The sequence below is a fragment of the Lathyrus oleraceus genome, chromosome 1, assembly GCF_024323335.1.
Source record: "Lathyrus oleraceus cultivar Zhongwan6 chromosome 1, CAAS_Psat_ZW6_1.0, whole genome shotgun sequence".
Taxonomy (NCBI): domain Eukaryota; kingdom Viridiplantae; phylum Streptophyta; class Magnoliopsida; order Fabales; family Fabaceae; genus Lathyrus; species Lathyrus oleraceus.
Window position 1 is genome coordinate 48,767,828 of NC_066579.1, and position 13,610 is coordinate 48,781,437.

At 34.3% G+C, this 13,610-nt stretch overlaps 1 protein-coding gene across 1 annotated transcript; it reads left to right on the plus strand.

The window, feature by feature from the left end:
* The first annotated feature begins 5,110 nt into the window (after positions 1-5,110).
* On the plus strand, positions 5,111-8,372 carry LOC127100719 (pentatricopeptide repeat-containing protein At1g18485). Its single transcript, XM_051038019.1, has one exon. It carries the CDS (start codon positions 5,163-5,165, stop codon positions 8,118-8,120), a length of 2,958 nt encoding a protein of 985 aa, XP_050893976.1. The 5' UTR covers positions 5,111-5,162; the 3' UTR covers positions 8,121-8,372.
* The last annotated feature ends 5,238 nt before the right edge of the window (positions 8,373-13,610 follow it).

The window sequence follows — 13,610 nt, forward strand, 5'->3', positions numbered from 1 at the left end:
TTCTTAGCTTAAGTTATTAGTAATCCATCGTAATTTCCAGTACTTTCATCTTAATATTACCTTCATCTTTATTTTAGTTTGTTGTTTATTATTTCTCTACCTTTTATCTATTATTCTTGCAATGTTCTTTAATTTGTTTATAGTTATTTTCCATCTCACCATGAATGAGTAGATCCTTAGGTACATGGGGTTATGAGAGTCCATCTCATGACTAACCCATACTAATTTATTCATTTGAAATTGCGAGAAATCTAAGTTTGATTTATTTTAGAACTTGAATTCTAGTCCATGTATACGATTGATACTAAAGCAAAGTCAGAATAAATGTCGATCATGTATCGAAAGATAATGGTTCAACATCTGAAAGCAAGTTACTAAAAAATTGAGTTTGAGGCGCCACTAACAAGGCGACTTGGTCCCAGTTGAGAAACAGTAAAGAATACGACACCGTGTGACAATGCGTACGCTCTTGATTGATGCTCATAGTTATGCCTGAAACACGTTTAGATGCGCATGCCAAGAAAGTGGGTAACACACAAATTTATCTAATTTTCTATAAAAATGACTTAGAACTTCTTGTAATTCCAACATGAATAATATTAGGGGTAAGTCTAGATGAATGATCATAATTCCTAGTCCTGCTTTTTATTAACTGTTAAAATCTATATTTCAATTTCAATCAAAATAAACCATTTTCGATCACTTTAGACAGACACAATTGAAATAATAATTGGTAATCACATATCTCTCTGTGGGACCGATACTTTTTACTACTTGACACAATCGTGCACTTGCGGTTCTCACACAATACTATTCATTGCTTTGGATATTTAAGTCCTTGTACATTTGAAAAACTTCTTAAATCATTGACTTAGTTGTTGTAGTCCTTTTTTGTCTCCTTTTTAAGCATAACAATTGGTTTTATGTTAAAATTACAAGTGTTGTTTGAATCACAAGTTATAACACTTGAATCAAGGTTGTACAGATGTATGGTTCAAATCATACATTTGTGTGACTCGAATGATGGATCATCCTGAAAGGTGGGATTTGATTTTACCTCATTTGAGTTGAATTAAATCAAAGTTTGATTCAAATCACAACTTCTTTGGGTTGAATCATAAGGTATACATGACTCAAATCATGGCCTCATTCCCATATTTCCAAACTTTGATTTAAGTTGATTATCTCTTTGATTGGAATAATTACTTAATGATTTGATAAAAACGTTTTGTCTCCGTTAGTTGACTGAAGCATTCCAAAGAGAGTGTGTTTATCCTCTTGCACCATTATTCATATTTTTCCTTTTTGTCATTGAGTGTGTGTGTGTCACCCTTAAGAGAAAAACTCAGAAAAAGTATGAGGAATCACATCTCTAGAATTATTGTTGTTCTTGTGTTCTTTTTGAAGATCAAGAAACCCATAGAAAGTAAAGGGATTGATTAATCAAGTGATAAAATTGATCAATCTTTGAATAATCAATAAAGAAGCCTAAAAACCATTTTTGCCAAGAACCTTGAGAGAACTTATAGTGCATTATTTATTTACCAACACCTAATTCCTTTTTGATACCTTGTGATTAACCTCATAGAATGTGGATCTTGTGAATTTTAGTTATGTATGTGATATTCTTTAGATACTATTCATTATCTTCAACCTTTATCAAAAACCATTGTTGTGGACCTTAAACTCTAAAGATTAAGTATGAGAGGTAGATAAAGGGTACATTAGGGAATATAATATTTTTCTTTGAAGTTATATTATTGTGTATCACGTGGAAGAATCGTTTCTTGGATATGGATATTGGTTTTGTGTTGTTCAAAAAGAGAGAAGAGTGTCTCTATACTCCATTGAATACTTTGGTGAAACCATGTCAATGTTGTCACACAACAAAGTTGAGAATTTTATCCAATTAATCGAGGTTAATGGCAATCACTCAGACAAGTGTTTATTAGATTCAAAGGAAGAATGTTGCAGAAAGGAAGCTTGGAGTAGGTTATTATGGATAGTAAGATTATTGGGTCAAGATCATTAATGATCTTGTATATTGTAGTTGAGTATCTGCATCAATAGAAGGAATTGATGATAGTTTGTTGTATCAAAATACTTGTATATCAACTCTTGAAAATAGTGAAAGACTTGATTATTTCCCCAATAGTTTCAAACTATTAAAGAGTGGAATATGCATAGAGAGGCCGGTTGTCGAACCAATATATATCATTGTGTACTTTATTCCTTCCCTATCTCTCTTTAATTTTCGTTGTTCAACATGTAGAAGTTAGATCCTAGCATAATATGTATGTCATTCAGGTTAGATCATGCTTGTAGTGATTTATCATATAAGCATATGTATATGTTGCATCAACCCTATTGAATCATGGTTAAGTTGATTGTGTTAAACAACATGTCTAAGTTGAGATACTAAATTGCTTAGATTAAGCAACTTGAATAATTGACTTAAGTCCTTGTTTGATCAATTTCTTAGTAATAACATTGAAATACACTAGTTAGAATCTATAGCGATGAGGTTCTAGACTTTCATTTTACGTTGTTTTAGCTTTTACTCACCAAACTCTGATTTATGTATTGAAGGTTTTTAAATTGTTTTTAAGAGAAGATGAGTGTATTCAACCCCCTTCTAGAAATTTTTCATACTTATATTCCCAACCAACATAACAATTTCCTCGGGAGTGTGGGGAGTCTAGGAAGGAAGGATGGCAAGCAAACTGAAAAGAAAAGTAACCAACCCTGAAGCCACATCCCCTAAAAGATATTCCCGTTAAGGGATATCTTCCTCCAAAAGGGAGAACTAGTTTTAATCTTGGTTTCTCTTCATTGGAACAATACAAGGTTGTGGCAGGTCCTCCACATTTAGAGTGACAACCATAAGAGTAAGTCATTCAACCCCAAAGACAGTTGCGGTATACTCGTCAGCAGATGATTCGACATCCTCGTCAGCAGATGATGCGACATGAGTTATAGGAGGAGGCATAACAACCTGGCCAATGGCACCAGGTTTGACACCCTAAGAAGAGGAAATGGCATATAGATTTTTCAAACCATCCATTTTATATGCAAAGTACAAGAAAACATGTCAAGAGAAAAAGAAGAAGAGAGAACTTCACCCTCACCAAAGATCTCTTTCTTCTCCGCATGGCCAACTGCGATCATAATAGCACGAATATCAATATATTTCTTCCTCTGAGAGGAAGATGACACTTCACTAGAGTCGAACCCTTCTACGTAACCAAGTCCCTAGTATGAAGACTATAGATCCCACATCATCATAACTTCTTTTGCAGAAAGGGAATAGTTTGATGCTGTAAGAATGAGGCTTAGAGTAAAAATGGGCCAAAACCAATATTTTAGAAACCCGCTATTGCAATAAGGAGAAGACTTGGAGGGGCTGGAACAGAAAACAAATTCCTGATTGGTACATGGCTTCACCAACATGAAACGCCTCCGAAAATTACGCCAGTCCTCAGTGAAAGGGCCGAATAAGGGAAGGTGTTGGCGAAGCTTGATATGCCCTTGATCCCAGATATCATTCTAGGAAGTATGTGCCACATGGAATAAATTGAAAATCAATCCATGAGAAGGTTTTCATGAGCAATACTTGGCCCAAAATTGGAACATTTTATATAAGCCCAAGATCCCGGTTGAAGCTAAGAAGGGGGAATCTTCATGTACCTCAACACCTCCATTTCAAATTCAGACAGAGGTAGCTGCATGTTCACCTTGGTAACTAGATATTTATAAAAGGGGATTGAGCACATGTCAAAGGCGTTGCATATCCTTTTCTCCAAAACTACTGGAAGGATCGACCAATTAGAGGGACGATCGACCACAATGTTGGCCCCGTTTACGGCCTCTTGAGTAATTAAAATAGAGAGGGCCCCCACTATCTCTGCATCTACCCAATTGTATATGCGTGTGGTCGGGCCCCATACTCAAAATGATCCTTGATATCGATATCACTTTGATCTCGATTATAGGATTTTTGGTAGGCATTAGAGTAATCTCTAGCACACTCTCTCCTCAAGCTAGCGACCTTCATTTTTGGAGTCAGCATAGCAGGAGAAGTTAAAGTTTCAGCACCGTGAGAAGAAGGGGGCATGAAAGCAGTCACTTAATCACCCTGAACATCATCTTCTAATAAGATAACGTTGAAAGAAGAATCCTTAGAGGAAACTCCCTCATCCTGAGAACTCATAGAGAGCCTTTCCGAATCATAATCATCAGTTATAGATATGACCTCGCGACCTAGGCGTTAATAGATGGGGGGAGAATTTGAACCAGAAGATACTCTCATTCTCTCCATGGGAGATTCATCGCTCTCAGAATCGCTAGCCAAGCTAATGGGACTACCAGTCATATTGACTGATAAAAGAAATGCTGAAGATATTAAAAGTTTGAGGTAATTAGGGTACCTGGTAAAGCAGAACCTTACGAGAAAACAAAGCGTAATAGGGAAAAAATGAAAGCTTTAGGCAAGGACTGCGATCACTCTGGTAAATACTCTTTGAGAAGGAAGAGTAAAATGCAATCACAAACAAAATCTGACTCTCAAGGACTGCGAAAAGTTCCATCAACAAAAAAAAATATTTCAATGATGAGATGACATTTAACACACTTATTTCCCACTACTTTTGCAACTGATCAAAGACATCTTCACTTCTAACCAAGGATGAACATCATCCTCCAAGGGCACCCACGACTTCTAAGACTTCCTTGGCTAATCCTTGTCCGACAAGCCTTGTGGCAACTGTTCTAGGTCGGCCAAATGTCCAAAGAGTCAACGACCAATCCAATACCAATCTATCCCTAACGACCCAACCTATAAAAGCCTCCACTCATGATACTCAAGATACACTTTCTGATTTCCATTTTTTACTACACTCATCTTGAATTATGAACTAACATGAACGTTAGAATGTTAATCTTGCAGATCCACCCCACAGTATCGTATTAGAGATCAACACCACTAATTCATAAATCTTGAGTGTCAATATCCATCTAATTTTGATTTTAGAACGAAATATATATATAAAAGGATTACTCAATTGAATATTTTTAATTGGTTTATTTAAGGTGACTGCGTTACTATTTTAAGAATTTTTTTTAGATTCTGTTTAACCGTTACTCGATTCGAGTGAAGTGTAGCAATGATTTCAGTGTCGCCTCCACGTCTATCATTCTCATTTCATAACGATAACCTTACCCTTCACAGCAGAACCATTACAAGTCTAAACATCAACAACAAAACAAAAAACCCTCTTGGTTCATTCACACCTCCAAATTCATCCCTCTTATCTACTCCCACAATCTCAACCCATGAAAATGCAGCTAAACAACCTTATCCTCTCCAACATTTTCACAATCTCTGCACCACCGGAAACCTCAATGAAGCCTTCAACTTCCTTCAGTCAAATCTCGACGACGTCGTTTCATCTTCTAACCTTAAACCAGAAGAAGCTATCGGCATCGTATTACAAGCATGCGGACGCCACCGAAACATTGAACTCGGTCGAAGAGTACACGACTTTGTTTCCACGTCATCCATTTTCCGAAACGACGCCGTTCTCATCACTCGCATTCTCACCATGTACTCTAACTGTGGCTCTCCCTATGATTCCCGTTTCGTCTTCGACGCGTCGCGGAAAAAGAATCTTTTCCTCTGGAACGCGCTTCTCAGCGCTTACTCCAGGAACGCGCTTTTCCGCGACGCGGTTTTTATGTTTGTGGAATTAATTTCTTTGACGGAGTTTTCGCCGGATAACTTCACGCTGCCGTGCGTTATTAAGGCGTGTGCGGGGCTCTCTGATGTTAAACTTGGAGAAGCCATTCACGCGTTTGCGTTGAAGACGAAGCTTTTCTCCGATGTGTTTGTTGGGAACGCGTTTGTTGCTATGTATGGGAAGTTTGGGTTTGTGGAGAATGCACTTAAGGTGTTTGATAGAATGCCTGAGAGAAACTTGGTTTCGTGGAACTCGATGATGTATGCGTATTCTGAGAATGGTGATTTTGAAGAGAGTTGTGGTTTATTTAAGAGGCTTATAATTGGCGATGAAGGTTTGGTGCCCGATGTTGCTACGATGGTGACAATGATACCTTTGTGTGCAGCACAAGGTGAAGTTAAATTGGGGATGTTGCTTCATGGTTTGGCTTTGAAACTTGGCCTTGTTGGAGAATTGAAGGTCAATAATTCTCTCATGGATATGTATTCGAAATGCGGTTACTTATGTGAAGCTCGAATTCTGTTTGATTTCATTGAGGAGAAGAATGTTGTTTCATGGAATTCTATGATCGGGGGATACTCTAAGGAAGGAGATTTTCGCAGAACTTTTGAGTTGTTAAGGAACATGCAGATGGAAGAGAAGGTAAGGGTGAATGAGGTGACTGTATTGAATGTTTTACCGGTTTGTGTGGAAGAGATTCAGTTTTTGAAATTGAAGGAGATTCATGGTTATTCTTTAAGGCACGGATTCCTTCAGAGTGATGAATTGGTTGCCAATGCTATGGTTGCTGGATATGCAAAGTGTGGTTCACTGGATTACGCTGAGGGTGTGTTTGTTGGTATGGAGTCGAAAACGGTGAGTTCTTGGAATGCGATGATCGGTGGTCATGCGCAGAATGGTTTTCCTGGAAAGGCTTTGGATTTGTACCTTTTGATGAGAGATTCTGGCTTGCATCCTGATTGGTTTACAATTGGTAGTCTTCTTTCGGCTTGTGCTCGACTGAAATCCCTGTCTTATGGGAAAGAGATTCATGGTTTTATGATCCGTAATGGTTTAGAACTCGATGAATTCGTTGAGATATCGACAGTGTCGCTTTATGTTCAATGTGGGAAAATGTTACAAGCAAAATTGTTTTTTGATGATATGGAAGAGAAAAGTTTGGTGTGCTGGAATACTATGATAACTGGCTCTTCACAGAACGAGCTCCCTTGCGACGCCCTTGATATGTTTCGTCAAATGCTTTCAAGTAAGGTTTGGCCTGATGAGATTTCCATAATGGGTGCTTTGGGAGCTTGTTCGCAGGTGTCGGCGTTGCGACTGGGCAAAGAACTTCACTGCTTTGCAACGAAAGCTCATCTCACAAGAAACAGCTTTGTTACTTGTTCGTTGATAGACATGTATGCAAAATGTGGATGCATAGAACAATCTCAGAACATTTTTGACAGAGTATATAAGAAAGACAAAGTGTCATGGAATGTTTTAATTACAGGATATGGAATTAATGGTCATGGACTGAAGGCTATAGAGCTATTTAAGTCAATGCAAAGTGCGTGCTACAGACCAGATTCTATCACGTTCATAGGATTGTTAATGGCTTGTAACCATGCAGGTTTAGTAGCAGAAGGCTTAGAATATCTTGCTCAGATGCAGAGTTTGTATGGTATAAAGCCAAAACTAGAGCATTATGCATGTGTGGTTGATATGCTTGGTCGTGCAGGACGATTGAATGAAGCTATGAAGCTTGTGAACGAGCTTCCAGACAAACCCGATTCTGGGATTTGGAGTTCGTTGCTCAGTTCTTGTAGAAATTACGGCGATTTGGATATTGGAGAGGAAGTTGCTAAAAAGTTATTAGAATTGGGACCAGGCAAACCTGAGAATTATGTATTGATATCAAACTTGTATGCTAGATTAGAAAAATGGGATGAAGTGAGAAAAGTGAGGCAGAGGATGAAGGATATTGGCCTTCAGAAAGATGCAGGTTGTAGTTGGATTGAAATAGGAGGAAAGGTTTATAGATTTGTTGTTGCTGATGGATCTCTTTTGGAATCAAAGAAAATTAAACAGATTTGGACTAAATTGGAGAAAAAGATAAACAAAATTGGATATAAACCCGACACAAGTTGTGTGCTTCATGAACTCGAAGAAGAGGAAAAGATTAACATACTGAGAAACCATAGTGAAAAGCTTGCAATTTCTTTTGGTTTATTGAATACAGCTAAAGGTACAACATTGAGGGTTTGCAAAAATCTGCGCATTTGTGTAGACTGTCACAATGCTATTAAGTTAGTATCAAAGGTTGATAAAAGGGAAATTATTGTGAGGGACAACAAGCGCTTTCATCATTTCAGAAAGGGATTTTGTAGCTGTGGTGATTACTGGTAATTGAGGGTCTTTGTTGGTTTTTAATCATTGAGTACATTACTCAACGACTCTAGGAAGCAGAAGGGGTTTTCAGTGCCAGATGCATATCTCATTGCAGTCGATTAATATTTACTGTTAAAGAAAAACTAATCCTCAATGAAATTGTATAGTAAAGGACGTGAAGTTGTAAAATTGTTTGTAGAAGACAATTATCTTAAGGATAATGAGCGAAGAACTAAATACATGTCAATACTCGAATACAATTTTAGAACAGATTTGATACTTATATTTCTTAATAAAAATAAAAATAATATTAAGGTTTAAAAAGATAAAAGAAAGAGTTATGAATGGTAAGGAAAGAAATTGTAAACATAAATATTATGAAAAGTGGGTGTAAAAATATAAATTAAGAAGAATTTGGTAGTTTGGTGAAAGAAAAAAAAAGTAAATAATTTAAAGCATTAAATATTGATCTTAAATCATAAAAAAGAAATACAATAAAATGTGAAGTCATAAATTTAATATTTAAGCAACAGAATAAAAAATTAAATATGTAGTAATTGAAAGAGTGCGGTGGATCGTGAGATTTTAGAAAAAAAAAGTAGTCTCTTTTACGGGATCCTCTTATCTATGGGTGTACGTGGGTCGATTTGGGTTGGGTTTGGCCAAACCCAATACTCAATTCATATAGGATACTTCGGTTTGAATTAGGTAAAATAACCGCCTCTTACACCAATGAGTCGGTTTGGACAAACCCACTAATTTTCGGATTGAATTGGGTTGGATAGTGGGTTTGTTCAAATAATTTTTCTTTTTATTAATATTAAATAATAAAATAATGAGTCATCATATTTTTTTCATAAAAATTACTCAAAATTTATATTTTCTTTAAAAAAATTAGATAACCTATTTTTAGTATCTTTTAGCATCATAAAATAATAAATGATATCATTAATTAATAAAATTTATAAAATATAGCAACATATTAAAGTGATGTGACATAAAAAATATTAAATAGTGAAACATTCAAAATTAATTAAAAGTCATGATTTACTAAAATAGTAAATCTTAAGAGACTAAAATTGCAATAACTAAGATAATATTAATCAAAATCATTAAAATTATAATAATAAATTTTTGATTAGTGGGTCAATGGGTTTTTTTGGGTTTGGATCTGGTTTTATCCGAAACCTGATTTTTTTAATGGGTTTTTTAGTTTTCAAACCCATATTCACCCAATTACCTGACCCAACCCACTTTTTTGATTTTTTATGGGTGAGTTTGACCGGATTTTGTGAATTGACCCAACCCATATACACTCCTACTCTTACCTTTACAAAAGGAGTTAATTTGGTTTTGCTATATATTTGACATTTGGTTGCTCGGACCCTCTAGTGATTATAAGAGGAGTTAGATTTTTGTATTGACTATAATCCATGGTTGTGACAATAAAGTTACAGAACATGGTGAGCCACATATCGATTTCTTTTTCTTATACCGATGGTTATAAGAGGAGTTTGGATTTTGTTACTTTAGCAAGTTGTCTTGATATTTTCAACATCAGAATAAAAAACAATAGAAAGTAAAAGTTCGAGATTTGACTATAATATTGAGATTTTATAAGTTATGTCCACTAACCTTTTATATGAGATTTTATATTGACTTATTTTCAACTAAAAGAAAATTTTTTCACACTCTAAGTTAACAAACTAATTAGAGATTTTACAGAATAATGTCAATAATGAAATAAAACTTTTTTATGTTAGGAAATATCTTATTAGGGTCAGTCCGCACTCCGTCTTGAATCAGACGATGTTATTCATAGGGCTGAACAGGGAATCGAAAACCGGCCCAAACCGCATCAACCGAAACAAAAAAACTAAATTGGATCGGTTTACACGGTTTAACGGTTCTGCGGGCCCAAAAAGCGGTTTCGTCTGGGCTCAAATGGGCGGGTCCGGTTCAAGAAATTGAAATCGCAGGTAACCGTACCCGCCCATATAAGTTCATATGCAAACCTGTTTTTTTTATCATTAGGTTACTTTCATTCACCTCAGCACATAAAAATAATATGTTATCTCTCTTCATCCACCTTCACCTCCCTTCATCTAAAAACCCTAGCCACCGCTCCTCACCACCACCACCACGAACACAACGACCAACACTCCCATCAAATTCATTGTCACCGGTCACTACCACTACTCATCATCCCACGTTTTTTGGTCACTCACCCTCAACAAAACACAAATTCAACATATCTCTCACAAACCAAAAAAGAAATCATTCATCATCTTGACAATCTATTATTCATGAATTGTTTCTAGTTACTTATAAGGTTAGCATCTATTTTTGTTTTGGAGTTATAAAATTCTAACTTTTCTTATATAGGGTTTCAAACATGGTTATTGTGTTTTGATTTTTCTGATTTTAATTTTGTTTCCTGATTTGTTTCTTGATTTTTCTAAAATTTATTGAAGGTCTTCAACCAACTTCAAGATGTTGCATATAATATGTTTATTTGTGGGGTTTGATTCCTTATAATATTTAATTTATTTATACTGGATTTGGGTTTTTTATTATTTAAATGCAAAAATAAATATGCCAGGGTTACTGATTAGGTGGTGTTGAATTCAAATCCTATGTTAGTGTAGATGAGATCATGATACCAATGTTTTTCTCTTTCAAGCAGAAACAAGAAGAATCGTGGCTCATGCCAACTTCTAAAAATTGCTCTGGCATGAATTTCTTTATCTCAATTTATTTGCTCATTCTAGGAAACTGGTCAATAGTTAAATTATGTGTTGGTTGTTAAATTGTACTGGTTCAATATCTAACCAGAGATTTAAGTTATATACTATGTGGTATAAAACTATGTAGTATATTTTCCACACATGCACTTATTTTATTGAATTGAAATGTATTACAAGAAAGATTTTATGTATCAAGCTTAAGTAAACAATCTCTTGAAAAAACAAGACCATTTTGTGAAGACTATGATTTGCTTAGTTACGAGGAATGTCAAATTGCTATGAAGTGTGTATCATGGAAATCACCTTGTCTTTTTGTCTACATATCTGTGAATATTATAAGATTGATGTAGAATATTCACATTAAAGTAATTTTTAATGAGATTTTAAGCATTATCTCTAAAAACTAATTTCTTGACAATTTAATTGATTATTCTCTATTAACATAATTGCATCATTTCATTGTTCAGATTGATCTAGAAAAAGCCATTAATGCAAAGTTGATGAAGATCAACTGTTATATAAAATTGATCTAGGTGGAATGAGAAACACTTATAATTCAAGGACCAAAATATTCAACGAGTATTCCGAGTCCTATCATCCAAACACCAATAATTTGCAACTATTTGATGCCATACTTTCAAAATTTCTCTTGTTACTCATGTATTTTGAGTTTTTGTAAATGATACCGTGATTGTAATTTATTCATTAATTTTCACGGTCCGTGGAATTAGCATAACAACATTGATTGTTATTTTGGATTGAAGATCTTGATAATTTGGATTTATTTTGAATCTAAGTTATAGTAATTTGTTGCTCAAAATATGTAATATCAAAATGTATTATTGGGCTCAAAATAATATCAGTCCAATAAACCGACTAAACCGATTGTATTAACCCACAACCAGTCCTAACCCAACCCGTCCAAACGATTATAAAATTGGACGGAAATGGACTTATATAACTCAACCGCGGGTTGGGATGAGTAAGACTTTTGGGCCCGAAACCGCCCAATCCGGCCCGTTGTCCAGGCCTAGTTACTCACATGATTTGGTGGTGTGTTTTTTGAGTTTTGGAGTCAGGAAAAAAATATTGATTCTATTAATTTGGTCAACTATATCTTAGTGTATTTAGTTGGAATGAAATAATATTTTTTTCGAAGGAAAGATAGGAAATATTTTAGATTGTCCGATCAAACAAAAAATATCCGCATTCATAGAGAGAGAAAAATTAGTGTTTTCTTATTGATATAATAACTTACTTTGTTGTGTTGAAAGAGTATGGTATTTTGTTTTTATAATTAACTTTGAATACCTTTATACCGATCTTAATGAAATTTGTTTTAGAAAATGAAATTCTAAAAATAATTTAAAAGCCATTTTGTGGTGATTCTAGAATTTGAAAAGGTTTCTTGCAACGCTAAAAACTATTTAATTGTTGTAGATAAACATGAGATTTTACATTACAAATTGATCAACAAAGTTTTGTTTCTTACATACAATTCAAGCTAGGAAAAAATGTCTAAAAGTCTTATATTCATTTGTGCTATTATCCTCTTCCTTTCCTTATTTCTTCTATCCTACGGCCGTAAGATTCTTTTTTATTATTTTCAAATTTATTTATTCATCTTATATTCAATCTCTTAATTTTTTAACTAACATTTGATTTAATCTTTTATATGTCTTAGAATTTCTAAATTCATGCACTTCAGACTCTGAGTGTCCAAGTTATCCATGTCTTGCTGGTGGAATTGGGAGGTGTTTTATGTTTGAGTGCACATGTTTGTATAGCATAAGTAATAAACAACAACCTCTATCATGAAAACTTAGTTTTTTTCTTAAGAGATTAATTATGTTAGTAGTTTTAAGAGATTAATTACTTAATTAGTTTATAAGTTTGATGTTTAGGTCTTATATATGTTTTGTCAAGTTAAAAACTCACATACCACCCGTCTAATTAGATTTCATTATTTGGAAATGTTATTGATAGTGTTAATAAGACGGAATGATTTACAAATAGAGTGATGAATGTATATTTGATATATATATATATATATATATATATATATATATATATATATAATATATATATATATATATATATATATATATATATATATATATATATATATATATATATATATATATATATATATAAGACTAATCGACATCCATTAATGTTGTTTCTCCCTTGTTTGAGTTTCTCCCTTTATAATTGTCATACCACAAAATTTTCCCTCTCTTTTCACTTTCATATACTTTTGGTTTATGGTTCATCTGCATACTCATTGGAATCCTAAGATATTCATTTTACAATTGCATTTTAAAAAGTAAACAACATTAATTCAAAGGCCTTTTGATATTTATGATCAACATGGAACTAGGGTTTCGTCGAGGGTCAAATCTAGAGCATCATGATAATACATTGACTAGTGATGACCAATTATCTTGAACTCAAAGCTATGGAACCCTAGTTCTTGATCTTTGGCACCTATGAATCATGTGGTTTGCATCATGGCATTGGATTAGACCGTATATTTCAAGTATCACATAAGTCAACCATGAAAGGTTGACTTTGACAAGTTAAATCTCTTTATGGGCTTGTTCATTACACTAGTCCATTATTTGTTTGGTTTGGATTCAAGGTAAGATATTGTGGTTCATTCAAGATTCAATATTCATGTTCAAATTCAAGGTCAAGTTTTATTTAAAGCATTCAAGTGCAAGATTCAATATTTCAAAATTGGAATTTGGAGGGAAAGATG

Excerpts from the sequence above, each read along its gene's own strand:
- LOC127100719 (XM_051038019.1), top strand. The coding sequence starts at position 5,163 with ATGATTTCAGTGTCGCCTCCACGTCTATCATTCTCATTTCATAACGAT.